The sequence below is a fragment of the Merops nubicus genome, unplaced genomic scaffold (assembly GCF_000691845.1).
Source record: "Merops nubicus isolate BGI_N331 unplaced genomic scaffold, ASM69184v1 scaffold11234, whole genome shotgun sequence".
NCBI lineage: Eukaryota > Metazoa > Chordata > Aves > Coraciiformes > Meropidae > Merops > Merops nubicus.
The window spans coordinates 4,271-24,684 of record NW_008602272.1 but is presented as its reverse complement, the minus strand read 5'-3'; the positions used below and the strand labels follow the sequence as shown (position 1 = coordinate 24,684).

At 36.8% G+C, this 20,414-nt stretch overlaps 1 protein-coding gene across 1 annotated transcript in view; it reads right to left on the bottom strand.

Annotated features, from left to right (window-relative positions):
- Window positions 1–2,447: 2,447 nt before the first annotated feature.
- USP15 (ubiquitin specific peptidase 15) overlaps window positions 2,448–20,414 on the bottom strand; it is an 18,944-nt gene continuing 977 nt past the window's right edge. Inside the window, exons 2-15 of the mRNA XM_008938304.1 lie at window positions 11,966–12,139; window positions 11,451–11,609; window positions 10,599–10,823; window positions 8,906–8,989; window positions 8,721–8,815; window positions 8,353–8,541; window positions 7,394–7,509; window positions 6,990–7,265; window positions 6,614–6,684; window positions 6,146–6,261; window positions 4,328–4,477; window positions 3,686–3,789; window positions 3,116–3,204; window positions 2,448–2,815 (exon numbers count right to left, since the gene is read on the bottom strand). Of these exons, the coding sequence (XP_008936552.1) occupies window positions 2,630–2,815; window positions 3,116–3,204; window positions 3,686–3,789; window positions 4,328–4,477; window positions 6,146–6,261; window positions 6,614–6,684; window positions 6,990–7,265; window positions 7,394–7,509; window positions 8,353–8,541; window positions 8,721–8,815; window positions 8,906–8,989; window positions 10,599–10,823; window positions 11,451–11,609; window positions 11,966–12,139 (2,034 nt within the window). The 3' untranslated portion in view covers window positions 2,448–2,629. The remainder of the gene's footprint in view (window positions 2,816–3,115; window positions 3,205–3,685; window positions 3,790–4,327; window positions 4,478–6,145; window positions 6,262–6,613; window positions 6,685–6,989; window positions 7,266–7,393; window positions 7,510–8,352; window positions 8,542–8,720; window positions 8,816–8,905; window positions 8,990–10,598; window positions 10,824–11,450; window positions 11,610–11,965; window positions 12,140–20,414) is intronic.

The following is a 20,414-nucleotide window of genomic DNA, read 5'->3' as shown; positions in this document are numbered from 1 at the left end:
CCAAATTAAGAAAAAAATAATCTGAAGCGACACAATTTTTTCCTGTTACTTTGATCAACACCCTTTTAAACTCTACTTGGATGATCCAAACTGTTAGTAGTTAGGTACATTCCTTCAAACAGAAGAGCCCATAGATGTATGTATCTCTGCATTTGCAAAGGGAGAGCCAAGTACATTATGGGACTGCGTTATCAGATACTAAAGCTCCAATCCACGAACTCCAAAGGAAGACTTTGGGAAGTCAGACCCGATCCTTTGCTCCTTTGTGACCGTTGCAGCCACGTTCTAGGCTAACATGACATGGGAAAACCAATGGGAATGTGAATGTAGGGGGCCTCTTTGTGTGTGTTACTCAAAGAGATGATCACTGCTCTAGGATTACTTCCTCCACTCCACAGATACATCTCATCTCTCAAGTGGTCTCATTAAAATGGGCACTAGTTAAACTCACAAGCTATTTAGTACATAGCTGTGTATTGGGTTACTGTATTCCACACATAAAACGCAAGGTTTTAAGCCAAAAGCTTGTATCATGTCTTCTGTACCATATTGGCTTGTCTAATCTTTAATATATTGCCTCACTTCACCAGCTATCTCAGAGTTACTATCTTTCAATTTGATTACTTATTGTTACAGTATTACTTTTCAAAAACAAATAATAGGTTTTTTTGACAATAAATTTTTTTTTTTTGCAGCCTTATAAACATCTTTAGAGCCAGACAATGCCAGGAGACTATCCCTTTAGTAGTATTTCCAGCGGATAGTATATATAAATCTTATTTTGTGTTGGTCATTAAACTGCCATTTTGTAACTGACGATATAAATCTTAGACAAAGACTATCCATCACACAAACACTGTGAGCAAAAGAATTTGTAAGAAAATGGAAGACTAAATAAGGCCTTGAATAGCTTTATTGAAATCTGTATAAATAAACATGCGCATTTCAAATGTAAACCCAAGTGAACTCAAGTGCAGACAAAATTTTAACCTCTGTCATGCAGGAGGTTAGTTGACATTTAAAAAAAAAAAACAAACCAACCAAAAAAACAACCTCAAAGCAGCTTTAAAATACCAGGATGAAACACCAGTTTTAATATCAAGGTATAAAGCAAAGCCATGTCCAACATACCTCATTTATATCCTGGTCAAATGCAATTTTTTAAACTTTTTAATGCTAACATAAATAAATAATTTACCAAAATGTGCACTCACAGAGTGAACTTTTATTTACAATACACAATTTATAACCTATTGTATTTGAATAGTTCAAGTGAAGAACATCATACTTTTTGCTTTTTTTCTTTAAATTATTTATTTAAACGTTGGGACACAAAGCAACCCTCCAGGTAGCAGATATGTGAAGTGTGCCCCCACTCTTAAGAGCCCCTCTCAAAGGCAGTATTGTATACAAATCAACAATACATTCTTCCAACTAGATCAAAGGGAAAGCAGCAAATTAAATAAATGTTCCAAACTTATGTCACACGTATTTTGGCATCCTGGACCCCTGAATATAGTTAACTAAAATCCAATCCAAAGTTTGTATACCTTATATACTGTACAGGTTCTGACTTGAACATGCAAATGCCAATTCTCTTATAATAGAGTTACCTTTTCAGATATGCTGTAAGGCTATGGTGAATTCCACCAGGAACACACAAAGAAAACTAACAGGCCTACCTTTAAAGTCATTTTGTTCATTAACAATTTAAAGGCAGGTTATATTGAAAAAAATTCTCATCTAAGCCCAGTACACAGTCATTGCTATGGATACAGAATACTATTAACTCTGACCCTATTACAGAGTAGTTTGCAAGCTGTCAAACTCCAGAAACCGGGGAGAGAAAACTCAGCACAATTTTCAGTTTTGGACTGACACCAGATTGAAATTATGCATGTCTTATAAGCAAGATAAGGAATTATGTCTGCAGAGTAGATTCCAACAAGCAACAAAGGATACTTACATTTAATTGAAAACCTTTTTGTTAATGCAGCATGAAATCCAGAACCTGTTCCACAGTAGCAGTAAGATGAACATAATATTCTGGATGGTCAACTATATCACAAAAGGTTAAAACACCTTTTCAAGATATTTCTTCTATTGTGACCGAATTTAAAAAAGAAAAAAATTAGGGAGAAACAAGAATTTGCTGTTTCAAGAAAACTACTGCTTATATACTTATGACATTTTTACTTGTAGTCTGCGTGACAACCTAAGGAACATGTATATATGGATCCAGAAACTAGACTTGGCAGTAGTATTCTTGCAGTACGAAGAAAATAAATGTCCAAAGTCCACAGATTTAACATTTTAGTTATTAACTCACATCCAAAACAAAAGAAAACATAATCCATCAGAACAGCAGCAGAAAACTTAAAAGGGGTTTATTTGTGATTTCCTATATATAGCTTGTGAATACAAGACTGTAAATGCATTAGAGACAATTTCTGTTTAACTTTTTATTGTTTCACTTCAAGTACTGCACATGTTAAATGTAATAAAGATTTACATTCTGTTATCCGAAATTCCCCATCTCATATTTTTATTCTTAATTTGGTGGGCAATTTCACTCTTTCAATAGGTATCCCCGGTAGGAAAGTCTATTTTATGGCTTCTAGTTCTTCCTTTAGTTGGTGTGCATACAATTTTCATTTTCTATATCATTATCATTTTCATTGCTGTCTTCATCACTTTCTAGTGGGATGCCTGTGGCAGCTGAAGCACCTTGTTTAGTTTCCCGGTCAAGAGGGAAAAAGCCAGTTCCACTGATCGTGTCCTGTCGCTGGTAGAAGAGCACATATGCTGCTTTGGACTGTAAAAGAAAAGTGTAAGATGCTCATGAGGCTCCAGACAAAACATTAACAATCCAAGTTATCCTTCTTCTTTTTGCTTCCAAGTCTACAAGATAAAATGACAATGAAGTCCAAAGCTTTCATGGAAGTTATTTATGCAGGTTTGAGCAAACCATTTTGTTTTGTGCTGTCCTTCGAAAGAACACAAACTGCTACCTACAAATTTACTGTCAGGTTCATGATTTGCTCTTCATTTTTTTTTCCCCCAAGAAAAAAACATCATTAACAATCCCAGTTTTAGGAACACGAAAGGTACTTGCCACTATTTGGTCTTCACATGGAGTGGACACATTACTGTCATCAAAGTGGTACCATTTTCCATCATCCTTGTTTTTTGCAAAAGCAGTATCTAGGACAAAAACGTACAATGTCTAAGGACTGGTACCTTCATAGATCTAAGCAAAGCAAGCTGAACCAGTAACATGACCCTTCTAAACAGAATGTATAGTGAGAAAAGGACTGTCAAAATAAAATCCCCCAGTCACTTTAATTTTCTGCTCTTCCTTCAAGGAGATGCACAATGTAGAAAAATATAGACAAGTAAGACAAAATTGGTTGTAGAAGTACTGTAGCTCTTATTTCACAGTATGCATAGCTACAAGAACCTACAGTTAGGCTTGAAAGCTCACTTCATATAGATTTTTGTGTTAGAATTCTTGTGAAAGCACTTCAAGGTAATTTCTGTTTCAAATTTCAAATTTGTAATTTGAAAAAAAATTGTCCATCAACCATCAAAAAATGCCATTGGTTTAAAGTGATCAGTACTTAAATCAAAATAAACGTGGAAAAAAATCTGGTATGTAGAATGATGATGTCTGAAGTCAACTTACAATGCCCTCCTCCCATTCCTCCGTAGTGGTTGGAGACCGCGATCAAGTTGTAGCGGCATGGCCCTGCATTGGGATTAATAAGGAACTCTGACATGTCCAAGTCACTGTTTAAAAAAAAACAAACAACCAAACAAACCACAAACACAAAAACAAAAAACCCAAAACCAAAATGAAAAGAGAGAGAGAGACACACACACACACAAAAACAAACAAACAAACAAACAAACAAACAAACAAACAAACAAAAAAACACAACCAGAAGAAGGTAATGTTAATAATATTTTTTAACCATTTCACTATTTGGTGGTCTTTGAGCACTTTATATTCCCCACAAAACCCACACAGAGTAGACTACACCGATAGTGCACCTCTTTCACTCTGTGAGCAGTGGAACAGGAACCTGTTATCCAAAACTTATCCAAAACATATCCAAAACTATTGACAGAGTTTTCCCATACTTGTCTACTGTTACTATTTTTCCAAACTTGTACTTTTCACCTATAAGCATTTTGTCATCAGTATTTACTGGATCCATGCATGGAATCCACAAACAAAACCATTTCACATAACTGTTGAATTAAACCTGTGCTCTAGTCATGTTAACTTTTATACTTCTAGCATCAAAACATTTCACTTTCTTACTTTACTGGAAAGTCAACCAGTGTATCCAACTTGTCCCTCATATATCTGCTGTAGGAAAAGCGCTTTAGATGAACGACCAGTACAGGGGGCAGTGACCACAAGTCTAACTTCTTGGTAGCTTGCTGATGTTCTTTACAGTTTGGACAATACCTAAAATAGAACAGAAAACATCCCCAGTTTTAAATAGCTGCAGTCCATATATATGTTAAAATATATTATCATGGAGAAATCCAGTAACATGGGGGAAACTGAATGAGTAAAAGCTGAAACATACACGTTCCATCTTCTGATATTAATGCCACTGATAGCCCTTCCAGTTTAAAACATGAGGTGCTACTGTGCAAGTGTGCTCACAGTGAAGCTTGACAGCATTTTAAACACAAAAGTAGCAACCTCTATAAAGGATTCTCGTCTTCTACACTAGTCCCTGTATCTTTAGTTAAAACACAGCTTTCTTATACTTTATAAAAAAAAGATGAACGGTTATGAAATTACTTCAGGAAAACTGACTATATGAAAAGCCCTAAATTACACACAACTGTGGTTCTTTCAAGTTTCTATTTCCAAATTTATCCATCTCCCACCCCATCCCACCTACCACTAAAACCAGGTATCAGTGACTACCGGAACCCGAAAAATCTCCTTACTGAAAAGACTTGCCTCCTCAGCAGGCAAGTACTAAACAGGCAGTGACTTACAAATTCTGTTCCCTGCAGTGCACACTTGAATCTTTTAAGAACTAAGGCTCAGGGAGGAAGGTAAGTAAGAACAATGCATGGAAGCAGCTCTTCTATGAAGTGGTCTAAGCATATTCTACATCTTGGTATCTAACAAGTAAAGATCTAGGAAAAAAAAAAGAGATGAGCCCTAATTATGAAAGACTGCACAGTCTCTTTACATAGCAACATCAGAAAACATGAGAAATTAGGAGAACTGCAAGGACAGGCTGTCACTGAAGATCTGTCTTCTCACTTGGCTTAGAATATCTGTAACACAAATAGCACTGGACTAGGGATGATGAGGTCTTGTAGACTAGACCTATGAAGACCTGATAAATGAAGAAAGAATGTGATTAATGACCTCTGGTGAGATGTATCTAGTAGCAACTGCTTGACTTCAACAGTAATTTTATTTTCTAGTTTAAATACGCTGCTTAAAATACTCTGCTACAAAAAATGGAAGTGCTTCACCATATTTAATTCTGATCTTCAGGTGTTGATGAAGGATTCTTATCTGCTAGAAAATTCCTGGGCAAGAAGAATCTTATGGGAACATTCTGTAACTGTGAATATTCATATGTGATTCCAAATCATAATTTGGAAGAACCATGGATCAGAATAAAAGTCTCTGCCAAAAACTTCTTGGTTGAAACATGAATTTGAGAGGTTCCACTGACTAAAGATGCCCCCCAACCCACAAACCTGTTGTTTAAGTATGCCTCTGTTTCATATATCCATGCAAGGCAAGTTATCCATCTGCATAACAAAACTTCAGTATGCACCAGCCTTTCTCATCTCAGAAAGGAGTTTAAACCACTACCCCAGATTTGGCACAATACTACACACTCGCTGAGGATCACAGTTCACCCTGTGGATCCACTCTCCTTCCTAATTCTGAACCTTCTGTATATAGAAACAATTTTAGTTAAGCAACAGATCAAAATAGAGAACATTTTGAGAACTTTCAACTATGCTTGAAGTGACAAAATTCCAAATGCTGTTAAGAAACTGAGTAGGTATGTCTGTTAATGTTCAAGTGTGGGTTGACTACATTTTGAGAAATACACCACAGAACGTAACTGGAATTTTCTGTCCTTACCATGGGTCTTCAGCACCTAGTTTTTCCTTTGTTGTGAACAGCTCAATGCAATCTTTTAACTTCACAAAAGGCTTTTTGGGAGGCTTATATTCCACACTTTCATGTTTTTCAAAATCCTAAAGAGAAGTATTTCTTGAGTTAAGAGAACAAATGAAACAAAACTCATTTTAGTGATGTTGTCTTACTATAAACAGTAACTACAAAACTCCTACATATGGAAAAACTGATCAGAAACCATTCAAGCAAAATTCTGCACAGCTTCAGACAATTAGTACGCCTCAGATTTGCTAATTATTTAGATGTGTAAGAAATTTATTAATGACAATGTATTTACTATGAGTAACATGAAAAAAGACATGCTAGCTTCTTTTGTAAACTTACAGTTTCCTTATGTCACATTAATTAAATTGGATTTTTCACATTTAAGTTTTATTAGTGCTGGAAAGGGGAGCAACACAAACAGCTTACCTCTGCCGCACTATCGTCAAAATATCTCTTCTTCAATTCAGGATCCCAATCCAAAGCAAGGAAAGATGTTTCTAAGAAACATTAAAAACATGGTTTCTCTTAATAGTATTTCTTGCTTTATATGAAATGTTATTCACTTTGGGCAAACACTCTTCAAAATGAATTAGACAATGCTAGCATGAATACAAGATAAAAAATTGAAGCACAGACAATTTCTGCATTTCAGAGAGTTATTTACAACAATACAATATCAGAATTTACTACTGGACAATAAGATATACCAAATAGCACATAGAATGAAACACTATTCTATGGAAGCAGAGTCAGAAAAAAGTATCAGAATCAAATGTTGCCCACCACCTTCCCCATGACTTACCATCAAGCCTAGGTTGCCTATCATCAAATCTAATGTGCCTGATATCATCTTTGATGTAGTTTATGTCAGTATTGCCTAAGTTATTGAACTGGAATGTAAACAGTCGCTTTTTGTGTCCCGTGAGTGGTTGACCTTTGCAAGTATCATCAGTACATAATCCATTTTCAGAGTCATTGTCACCTCCAACTGAGTCTTCTGATTGGCTGTTTTCATTCTCTGAAGGAAGTTCCTGATCCTGGCTGGATTCATCATCTTGTTCATCTGTTTCCATTTCACCTGAAACAATAGAAGAATAAGGAGGAAGATACAAGGTAGAATAACAATAATTGAAAGATGCCAGAGAATTAACTTCCATTTCAAATTGAATACAAAATACTAAACAATTTCAGATATTCCAGTCTTACTCGGAGATCCTTCTTCATGTATTCCATTTGGGCCATTGCCATTGATACCGTGGTCCTTACAGCAGTGTAGGGATCCTTCAGTGTCTTGACTCTCAGTACATGTTTTCACATATCGGCTAGAGATAACAAATGAAAGCAAAAGTTAGAAGCAATGTATTTTTAAATATTTACGTTGTTCAAACCAGATTATTGAACAGTTACAGCAAATTGTTTCTAGAGTACTGTATTCCTGCACTCCTTTCTGATTTATTCAGAATTATTTTATTGCCCTACTGGCACATCTGAAATTCCACTCGTCTATGATCTTTTTGGCAGTTACTTGATTTTATACAACTTGATCCTTAGTCTTGGTATTTAGTCTCCGCTTGTCTAGATATCAGCTCTTTAACTGCTTATTAACCATGTTTTTACATACGAAGAAATAGGGGTTTACTTTCTGAGAAAGTTACATCAACAGAAAATGAAGCATAAATTTAAAATAGGACAGGATATGATTTTAATTTCTTCCGCACGACAGATATTCAGGTCTAGTTTCAGAAAGTGTCTACCATGTACTTTTACAACATAAATTAGAATATAAATCTGTATAGTAGATACAGGAGAGAGAACCATAGCAGATTGATTGGCAAAACATTTCCATTTTACCAAGCCCTAACAAATAGCTGTGTATATAGCAGAATTAATTCCCTGTAACTGACAATATAGACTGACTCTGTTGTCTTCAAAAGTAATTTTTGGATGAGGTCATTCTAACAAAAAAACCAAATTAAAATCCATCATAGTTCACATCTCAAGTGGCTAATATTTAGTTTTAATATATTTAACAGAACGCAAATAAAAGACTTAAGTACACAAATCTAACCAGTTTGTTACAAAGGCATGTAAAAATAAGCACTGACAGGTTCCAACTATCAGCGTTATTCATGAAAAATATGTTTTGCTTTAAACAACAAACTTACCACATTCTTAGCAGCAGCAGGTTATACAGTTTATCTTCAGTATTATTTCTAGGCACTGCTATGAGAAAAGGTTGACCAAATGGTGAAAAACCACTATGGCTGTAGCTAGTGTGCCTGCACTTTTCCCTTAAACAAACAGGAATTATAACTTGTTCTGTATCTTCTGTTCTATTGATAGCAATTTCGAATCTAAAAGAAAAACAACCAGAAATACAAAGGACAACTGTCATTTGAAAGGCTATGAAAGTGGAATAATTAAAAATAATAACACCCCCCCCCAAGATTTTTCTTTATTTTATGTCTAGGTTTAAATCCTTTGCAAATAACTAAAACTGCAAAGAGGCATGAAGCATTTTATCTGTACTTACACATAAATGTCATCACGTTCCATAATACTACTTAGATTTTCATCCATGCCAAATATCCTGTGGAACTTGTGATTGTATATATCAGTAACGATCATCTAAAAAGAAAATGAAGTATACATCATTAAAATAGGTTAATCTGTGTTAAAATATTCATGGTTGTGCATCATATAAGAAATCACTCTTACCTTATCTGCAGCAACACCAGACAAAGCTGACAATGCTGTGCAGAGATCCAATATATTTCCAATTTTGGGAACAACCACTTTGTACTAAGAAAAAAAAAAAGTAATTTTAATATCTTAAGAGAACAAATATGCATGAGAAAAAACCAAATGTGTCACAAGTTCAGCATACTTCATGTACTTCATTCCAATTATTGAACTACAAGTGTAAAGCACGTAAATCAACTAACACAAATTTCGAATGCTGCTGAAAACATAGTAGTTACCTTCACAAATTTACTCACACACATTTGAATACTATATTCATTAGTACATACAATGCTTTTCCTTTTTAATGTTATTTTACTTTCTCTATAAGACTCACAGCACCAATTACTTAGATTTATATTTCAATAGCACCTACTTATTTAAGCATTGAAGTATTATGCATGCTATTGACTAGATCCTTGAATCTGGAATATAACACAACTTGTTTAAGAAGTATTAATGGGGCAAAAAAAGCAATGGCAGGCAATGGATAAAGACTGAATTCTAATTTCACACACAGAGACAGAATCTGATGATTAACAGTCAAAGAAAACCTCTCTGTGGCTTCTCTTAATGCAGTACACCCGCAGTTTGTAATGAAACTCCACACAAGGCTCTTACCTGTTATTTTCATAACAAAGACAGGAATAATTAGAAATAAGGTATTGTATCTTTGTAATTAATTGCCAAATACAGCATGTGTTTGTGTTAACTCCTTAAGTCTTAGAGTTACTGAGATTCACAAAAGCTCTACTGAACCCTTACTCTTTCCAAACTCTATTAATTCCTGCATAACCATCTCACATGTCATACAGGCTCATCTTCCACTACTGTGGGGCCCTTGTGCAAACCTGTTCTCACAAATAATTAAATTTCTACAGGTTTACCTCCCACTAGTTAATATGTGTCTGTTTATCTTTGCCTTCCCTACCTCATATTGCTTTTGAGAACACCCCCTTTTCACCCTTTTTCCTTCTTATAGTACTCTTATTTTGGGTGTTAAAGCCTTTTTGCAAGTCTGGCTAATGGCCTGTGTCTTACCTATTTCACCTATACTCACTTACTCCATAAGGTACAGCTAGAACCATTTATTCATGATTTTGTTACCATACCCTGTGTACATTGTTTGATGCCATTCTAGGATTATAATACCATGCTTTCTAAAAAAGGCAAAAGAGATACTCTTTACAGAGAAATCTCATCTGAATTTTTTTTCTTTTGGCTATTAAGTGATAGCCCAGAAAAATTCAGGACTACCTAATATATTTAGTCATGTTTTTTTCTGTACCACTTATCACCAATAATTGCCTTCTGAGGCTAAGAAACTGAGGAATTAAGTCTGGATTAAGTGTATAAATATTTTTTAAATAAGCATACAAATTCATTAGAGTAACACTAACATAAAAAACGAGGACAGCATACATTTTAAAGACGAAGCAGCCCTATTAAAACAGCCATAAAGAAATTACCAGTATCTTCCCTGAAAATGATAGAAATAGAAAGACTGAGGAATACCTTCTTATAAGCGGGGCTTCAGAATGCACACCAGAAAACTGAAGCTTGTTGGATTTGCTTACTGTCCTTATAAACTGAAAAAACTTAATGGAGCTCAGCTCCATTGTCAATACCACATTAGTGAGGAGTTTTGTACAGAAACCAAGAAGCTTACCTGCATAGGTTTTGCAAGTGGATCCATTCTAACTAAATAAACTTCCAAAGTGCGTTCTTTTTTCATGGGTAATGGAAGTGTCAAGTAACAAAAGGGATCAAAGGTTACAGATATCTTAGCACATTCAGGACAAACTAGGGTGGATTTAAAAAGGCCATGAAATATATCTACAATGATGGAATCATTTCTTTTTAAGTGATTTTCCCAGGCTTCTTCAGCAACCACCTGCAATTAAAGCACACCCTGAGTTATGACAAAAGGAGCAGGAAATCAATAGTGAGAATTATTAGTAAGAGTACTTGATAGAACATTCTCAGTTACCACTGAAACACTCACTCCAAAAGACTCTGTAAGATATGTTACTAGTATCAGGATGACAGGTTAAAAGATATATGCTTTTCCTAGGGCAGAGATTCTGTCAGTGGTGTTACATAATCTGGAAAAAACTCCAAGTAGCTTCAGCAAGACAACAATCTATATACTTGTAGCTCAATGCTAGTGGAGTTCCCCCAAATTACAAGTACTGGGTAGACACAACGCTGCATATTGTAGATGTAAGAATAAGAACAACAGAAAGGAAATTATTTTTCCAACTGAACTCAGCATTGGACTGAACAAAAGGTCTTAACAAAGCCCTAACACCCTCCCAACCCCCCAGTTATATTCAAAATAAACAGAAATTTGCACAGGTATTTGAACAAAAACTCTGCTTTAAGGTCTTGGCTTATTTTCTGAAAACTATTCCAGAAGAAGCAACACGTGACCAGTGTCCCAACTTTTCAGTGCACAGTCATGTACAACCTTGCAACCTATAGCCTTGACTAAAATGAAGATCAACACCAAAACCACTACCTTGTCTGGTCTCCCATCTGCATCCTTTAACTGAATGTAAGGCTTTTTCCTAATTCGATTCAAATCCTCATGTAACCCATCCAAGAGAAAAGCCAGTAGCTCTTGACAATCTTGTTGCTGATAACCAGAAAATTGTGGTGCAAATCGTCCCACTTGTGTCTAAAAAAAAAAAATACAAATACTTCTAGTACCTTAGTTGTTATAAAGAATAGATACTTCTGAGATGCTACAGCAGAATACTGAGAAGGTAAAATTTATAAACTTATAAAGTTATAAAAGATAAGCTAACTAATGGAGACAGGAAGCCAAAACTAATTCTTAAAGACCAAAGCACAGGGACAGTTAACACTTGTTTAAATATACATCCAAGTATTTCAACAGTTAAATGAATGGGCTGCATCCTGATTAATAAGAATTACTTCATATTCTTGTTCTTGCATATTTCTCTAAGTTTCATACACTTAAACTACAAAACCAAAACCGAAAATGTACATTCAGGTTAAATTCCTACTGACCTTAAATGCTCTTGGGGTAACATAGCTGTATTTTCCTGACCACATTTGCTTGATCAGTTCTGCGTAAGATTTTGCTATTTCACCTCGCATTCCTAAAGGATTGTCAAAATTCAGTTCTTCTTGGTATTTATCATTGAGGAAGTATTCCGTAAGAGGTGGTGTGTTGCTCAGACACTGTAAAAAAATAATAACCAGAATATTTAGGATAGTGATTTGAATTAATTCTAAACAAAGAATATTTGAATGTCGTTAAATACTTTAAACTGTAACGCCTGCAAGTGGAAAAAAAAAAAAAAAACAGTTATTTTCCAGAAGCGAATAATGATTTTAAACCAAGATTGGCTACAGCTATCATTAGAAGTTACACACAGATAATATTTTTAAAATGCTTCACGTCAGAATTTATTAGACATAGTAGTTCAGCCAACCACAGTGTGACAACACGATTTGTATTGAGGTTCAAAACAAACAAAAGAAGGTGGTTCTGGATATATGAGCAGTATTTTTATGAAACTCCTTCCTGGAAGTTGTTACAGATGCACAAAGTTTACAGGGCTTCAAGGAGAGACTGCACAGGTACTTGGAGGAGAGAGCCAATACGGCTTATTGAATCAAATGATACCACTTCAGAACAACATGAGAGCAGAAAATAGTTGAAAACTGAGTGAGATTTCTTTTGGCAGGGGTGGGAGGGAAGGGAAGGTGAGGATGCTTGCCCTATTCCTTCTCTTCCTAGGCATCTTGTTGTGGATGCTATTGAAGACAGCAATCTATGCCAGATGGACTAGACCTTGATTCAGAACTGGCGCAGCCCCTCTGACGTCCTTTTAAATTTTGTGAAGCTGTTCAGAGCTGAAATTAGTTCAAGGAAAGCAAGGGCCTTGGTTTAGACTGAGATAATGATTTAGCCTCCATACCAGTTTGTCTCTTCTGTCAGCACTTACGAGATAGCAGGATATAATCACTGAAGTACGATTTACAATTTTAGGAAGCCATTTTGAATTTTTGTGTGCTACTTCTTTAAAGAAAAACTTTTATGTCAGAGATGATCTCCACACCAGGCCTTAGCATATAGATTTAGCAAAGTTTCTTCATTAATTATTATTTCTGCATTCTTTCCTCTATTAAAGATTCCAAGAAAGGTCACAATATTTCATTAGTCTCATGTGCCTCTCTGCAAATAAGGGGAAGAACAAAACTTTAAGCTCCACATATGCTACTGTGTAAGATGCAACAATTGAGACTGGAAGAATTACAACTCCATTGAACAGGGCAAAAAAAGTTACTCCTGTTTCTGCCTATCATGCCTGTGTAATCAAAGCAAAACCAGCCACATGCTGTAGAGAGCTAAGTTTCGGGCCCATATCATGCTCCTTTCTGTCTTCTCCCTCCTCACCTAAAGCTTTCATGAGCTGTCAACACCACAAAACAATCCTGGTATTACAGGTCCTTTTGGACACTAAGGGTTGAAGAGAACTCATTTTTCTCTTGTTACATGGCAAAGAGCTTTTATTCTGAGTAGTGGTGACCCCAAAACCCTTCCCTACATCACAGATCTGTGTTGCTCTGAAATGATCCATGCAGCTAAGAGGAGAAACATTTGGATCTCTCAAATCCATACAGAAGTGTTCAATCAGAGTTTTAAAAAGATTTTTAGCATCTGTTTAAATGAATGGATGAACTACTAAGTTCCACCAGATACCCAGAAACTACACAGTGAAAACCATGCTAAACTAACTATAAATAAAACTACACTTTAGGTAAAATTGCATGTTTAACCTGAGCGATGTGACAAACCGTACTGCCCAAAGAAGTCCTATGCCTTCTCTGCTGATCCTCAGCTGAGTGCACAACAAACAAATTCAACTCAATAACCTGCCCAGAACCTATTTTTCCTGCATGCTTTTCTTACAGATTATTTCTGGGCTGGCTTAGGAGATGAAATCAGCTCAGGTGATCATCTTACTGTGATGAATGTCCACAACAAGGAACTAAATAATGCAAAAATAGTGAATTTTTGGGTATGTTCTTAGCTAAGCACTACACAATGGGCTGACAGTATGTTGTTTCAGGAAAAAAACCCTCTATCTTATCTTTTCCTAGTTTTCATCTGATTAATTAGTTTTGCCAACTTCTCAGAGTATTAATTTAACTACTTACAGATAACTTCCCCTTTTCTTTACAACAATTCCCACATTCCAACATAGGATGACACTAATGCTCTAGTACCGGAATGCACAAGTATTTATCCAAAGACAGCAATTTCTGAGATATAGAGTTGACATCTTTTCTAAAATAGCAGATGCCACAACTTTTTAAAAAACAGTGCCTGCTAAAAGAACTAATACAGTTGGGCACACCCTCACTGTTTTTTTTTCAGTGAAACTAACAAAGCTAAATAATTACAAACACATTTATTTCTTGAAAAGGCTGACAATGGAGAAATATTTAAAATCAAGATTAAAGTCACAGAGGAAAAAAGCTGCCAAAAGCCAATCTGAACTTAAGCCTATCTTACTTTCTCATTGTGTGACATATTGTAGATTATCAAGGAAGTTTTATGGAAAGCATCAATTAAAAAAACCCAACTATTAGAACCAATACCATCTACTATGTAGCGAAGTCACCACATTTGTGTGTCCAGTTTAACCTAGTGGGTTTAGGGGTTTTGTTTGTTTGTTTTAAAACACAGGCATAGGCAAGCAAACAAGTATACCCACAGATGAAAAATAATAGAAGCCAAAAGACCTAAACAAATATGGTAAAGCTACAGAAAACTATTTGCAAACTAAGATGTAAGAGAATGGCACTTAATTTCAGGTACTGCAATCACCACAAGTTTTCTTTAATCAACAAAATTCCTGTAAAGTGCTCAGTCTCTGAACCCAAACTGGTCATTTAGCTAAATGATTATGGGAAAAGCTGAAACAGAATGTATAAACTCCAAGGTATCATGCAACACTGCATGCACTGCTGATGTACATACACCTGCATACAAACATCCCAGAAGAATTCTGAACTATTGAGTCGAAAGGGAGACCTAATCACCTGTAAAGACACATGTAGTCTACTGCTTAGAGAGCACAGCTGTAAGGGTGTCAGCACACTAAGATGCAGCAGAAAATGAATAAACAGTCTTTACTTTTAGTGCTCCATACACATCTCCCAGTGCTGCAGCCTCACTGGAATACTGTACTAGTCCAATACTAGACTGTGACATTGTTCACAGGTCTACCAGGTGGAAAAATAATAAAAGTAGTCACATAATACTTCTCTAAATCCACAGAATTTAAGTATGGGAAAACTCTGATAAATGAGGTTGCAAGGATTCTGATTGTTTACTTGATAAAAAGAAGATGAAATTCATGCAGAATAAGGGTTGACCAAGACAGTCAGTGAACTGAGAGCACTGGCCCCGTAAAAGAAGGTTGAAGCCTCAGGGCTTGCTCAGCTTGCAGAAGAGACTGTTGGAGGGAGACCCAGCAGCTGCCTTCTAGTACCTACACAGAAGTTAAGGAGAAAGTGGAACCAGGCTTTTCGCAGTGGTGCATAGTAGGACAACAAGAAATACTGGGCATAAGTTGAAACAAGAGAAATTAGGGATATAAGGAAAAAAAGTTTTCACTGTAAGAACAGCCAAGCAGTAGAGCTGAAAGGCTCTGCAGCCTTCTTGGAGGTTTTCAAGACCCAGCTGGATAAAGTCCTGGGCAAGCAGGTCTGACGTCAGAGCTGACCTTCCATTGAGCACGAGGCTGCACTAGAAACCTCCTGAAGTTTCTTCTAACTCAAACTATCCTATGATCCTAAAGTAATGAGGAAACATCCCATAAGGGATGTTACAAAGAAATAACAATGAAAATAAAATTTAAAAGCAAAGAAAACATCATTACCTATTACGCCAGTGACCTGGGGAAGTGAGAAGCGGACAATAAGACCATGAAATTGAGCTAAAAATTAAGTGTTCCTGTGAGTACCATGGCTCTTCAGCTGTCCTAATTAATAACAATTTTATGCAAAGGACATTGAAATTTCCTATTTCAGACTTCTAATAAAAGACCAAGAGCTGACTGACTGAAAGAAACAGCCAGGTAATATGAGAAAAAGTGAATTACTTTACACCTGCCTATCCTACTTTTGTCTGAAGCACTTGTCAGATGTGTTGAAAACCACTCAGCTGATACACCCCTTAATCCAAACTCTGTATGCCTATAGCAACTGAAACAGAGCACTAAAAACTTAATCATTTCAGGTTTTGGTGAAAGATGTTCTATTTTATCTGGATAAACTCACAGCCACAATCAACGGTTGAGGAAATGTTAATCAGCTCTCTGAAAAAAGAAAACTGCAGAAATTGTAAAAACTCTCAACAGCTGTTGTTCAAAAAGCAAGTACATAAAAGCATGTTGATAGAAAGGACAAAACTGAAAATGTGGAAAAGAAAAAGAAGTGGGTTTAATTAAAACATTTACTTTCTTCCTTCTATTTTTGAATCACAAAACTAAAACTTTGTGAACTCTCAGGTTTTAATTGAAAAAACAAAACAAAAAAACCACACCCCAAAACCCAAACACCAAAACCCCATCTCCCACAGAGCTTTCATCAGCAGTACTCCACCAAAAAGGCAAAGCAATACTTAGGAAACATCCACAGGTGGCAGCACAGCAATACTTCAGGAGACTCATATTTTTCTCTTTTTTTTTTTCAGCTCAGAACATAGTCATGTACATAAGTGAATGTGAATAAAACATCTACTTGCCAAATGATTTTTCTTTTGCTTGATATAGGTTCAAGCATTTGTAGTAATATATTTTCCTACCATCCACAAGCTCCCTGTTGTCTTTCCTGTTTTATTTAATGCTCAGATCTGCAAAAGCAGGAATTTAGGCCTTAATAATAAAAATCAAGTGTTAGCACTGAAGTAAATCAAGATTAGATACATGGAATACCCCCTCAAAAGAATCTGAAAAATCTATACAGAAGAAAATTTCAAATGCAACCAAGTATAAATTCATATTGGAATACTTTTTTTAATAAGAAAGTGTGGTAACACAACAGCACTCTGGAGAAATAACAATGGTATCTTAACCTTGGCCTTACCCCTGCTCAGCTTGCAGCTCTCTGTAGTACCCCAGAGGATTTTACCTATCTCTTCACCCTATCTCTGTTGTCTTGAGCTTTCTAACACTGAAAGCGCCTACTTAGAAATGCAAAGGTCTGCTCACAATAACGACTTAAAAGGATGAAGGGGCAAGTCTAACCCTACCTGTAGATTGAAGAACTATTAAGAAACTTGTAAACACATTTAAGAAATCACCAGGTCTATCACTTTTCTACCTAGTATTGTTACAGGGCAAAAGCCTTCAGACAAGTTTGTCTGAATCTGGAGATCAAGACAAGCAAGGAAATGGCCCTCCCTCTTCTTCAAGGAACACTGATAGCAGTTCTGATGTGTACAGAGAAGAAGGTTTGCAAGACGAGAGCAAAGTGAAGCTGTCTGAGAAATGAAACAGTTTCTGAAGCAGAAATGGCTCTTATGTGAACACTAAAGGGCCTCAATGCTGCCTGGGGAGGATGAAGATCTGAGAAAAGTGGTAATCAGCAAGACTGTGTATGAACTAAACTCTGCTTCCGTTGAAGGAAGCTACACTAATTACACTCAGCACTGACTGAATGGAAGGGATCAAAGAAGAGTTTTTGAATAGAACATAAATGGATTTGAAAACTGTTTCAGAGTCTTAAACTCTACAGTATTTTAAAGAAAACACATTTACCCTGATAAGCAACTCTGTGTTGACATAATTGGGAAGGAAGACACCTTAAGAAGATAATTAAGCAACAGTAGGTAACCAAAGAAGATCAGTGCATCACAGAATAGTTGAGGCTGGAAGGTACCTGTGGAGACTGTCTGGTCAAAGGGTCTCCTATAGCAGGTTGCCTGGGACTGTGTCCAGTTAGGTTTAGATCATCTCCAAGGATGAAGGTTCCAGAGCCTCCCTGGAAAAGCTATTCCACTGTTTGATAACTCTCACTATAAAAACAAATTTCTTGTATTTCAGTAGAATTGCCTGTGCTTTGGTTTGTGCCCATTGCCTCTTCTCCTTTCAGTGGGCACCACTGAGAAGGGTCTTGCTCCATCTTCTTCACTCCCTCCCATTGGGTATTTATACACATGGATAAGGCCAGGAAACTCTTGGCTGCCTTGGCCATAAGGACACATTTCTGGCTCACGTTCAGCTTTTTGTCCAGCGTGAGTCCAGGTGCCAAGCTGCTTTCCATCTGGTTGCCTGCCCCCTACCACAATGTGTACTACTGCCTGGGGTTATTCTTCCCCAGGTTCCTGTGATTCAATTACATGAGGTTTCTGTCTGCCTATTTCTCCAGCCTGCTGAAGTCCCTCTGAACAGCAGAACACCCATCTGGTGTAACAATCCTTCCTTCCAGATTTGTGTCATCTCTATTCTTGTTGAGGGTGCAATCCACTCCACAGTCCAGGTCAAAGCCTAGAGCACCAAGCAGAATTCCCTAGTCTGCCATCCACATGGTATCCAGCACCATCCCTTCTTTGCTTCCAAGATTAGACAAGATCAAACGTGTTCAGAATGCTTCAACCATGGGCACTACACCTCTAGCCAGAATAATTCAGTGTTAGTCTGATAACAGTAGGAGGTGAAATTAATGGCCGATTAGTGCAATGAAACGTATGCTTTCAGTGTAACTGGAAAAAAAGTAACTGTGGTGCCAAGAGGAAGAAGACATTAGAACTTGCAGCCTATGAGACTTTAGTGTGTTAAGAACGTGTCACACTTTCAGTATGGATTTCTTGGATGACATTGAACTCTGAACAATATTTTGAGACATTTAGTATATGGAACAGAAAGATACTTCAGAATTCCTTGCTAAGCAAGCTGCCAAATAATGCATTTGAAAAAAATCACCATCAAGGACATACTAAAGGCACCGTGCCAAACTGGAGGCTGCACTGCCCAATAAACATCTCATTTTCTCACCCAGAGCACCGTCTTGTGAATCAGCAAAACTGTATTTCCTAATTTACACTACAGTTTCTCAGAACTAACTTGAATGCTTGATTCCCTAGCTATAACTGAAAAGCAGTGAAGTCAAGGATGATGTGATTTAGAATGCAGACTCCAGATAACACAATGGGACACTGATGCAAACTGTAATATGTTTGCTGCTGCACAGAATTCCTAAAGGCAGTAACCTGTGTTTATAATTCTCACCTAAAAGGTTATGTTCAAATCTGCATACATGCAAATTCATGTATTCGAGTTTGACAAAAGTTTGAATAAATAATCAAGATTATCTTTGGTTTTAATCAGTCTAGCCTGACAGTGTCGCATCAGAAAAAAAATCATATTTCACTGTGTGCTAAGAATATTCTTTTAATTCAGCTTTTAAAAGACAATTCTGATTAACACTCTAGACATACATTTTTTTTTACAATAGCATAATAATGCAATTCAGTAATCAAGAGAAGTTATATACAGCATTTTTATTTAGAGCAGACACTGCAAAATGTGCCTTTCCCCCTTTCAATTTAGCCACCTTTTGTGCAGTATGCTAAAAAAAATGTGAATTACTTCCTGTGCTGTTCAGCTTTTCTTCAAGTATCCTCATGAAAACATTTTTAGAAACAAGAATAAACTGAGTTTTATGGATGCCTTACATAAGTAAGTATGGAATAACCATGGCATAGCCCCGTACGTGGGGGCTGACAGGCTAGGAAGCAGCTTTGCATCATGTGATGCAGCGGGCCTCTTCTGTGGAGACGTGGAAGAGCCAGCAGCGCGCCCGGCGGGAAAGGTGCCCAAAAGCAAGCGGGATGCCAGCGGCAAAGGGAAGAAAGTCTTCCCCTCTGTTTGGCACTCGTGAAACTGCCGCTGGATCACTGCCCTGTTTAGGGCTCCCCAGTGTAAGAAGCTGTGGAGGAGGGCCACCAGCGTGGCTAGGGGGCTGGAGAACAACATCCAAGGAAAGGCTGAGAGCTGCATGCATTTGTTCAACCTGAAGACGACAAGACTGAGGGCAGAGCTCCTGGCTGTCTGCAGCTACCCAGTGGGAGGGCACAGACAAGTGGAGTCTGACTCTTCTCACAAGTGAACAGTGACAGGACTAGTGTAATGGACATAAACAGGAGGTGGGACCCATAATCATTCTGAGGTCCCTTCTAACCCAAATTATTCTCTGTTTCTGTATATAAAGAATGGATAGAAAATCTGCAGAGACTATGAAACTCTAGATCATTTCTTATTTTGAACAAATTTCAATTACTTCACAAGCACAGCTTAAAAATGTATCTGAAATTACTTTTTTTTTTCCTGAATAGGCTAAAGGAAGTTAACCCTGTTTTCTATTTCACCCAAAGAAATCACAAATACAAGTCAGGACTCCTGTGATGACATAGGAGGTTAAATCTGAAGGTCTAATA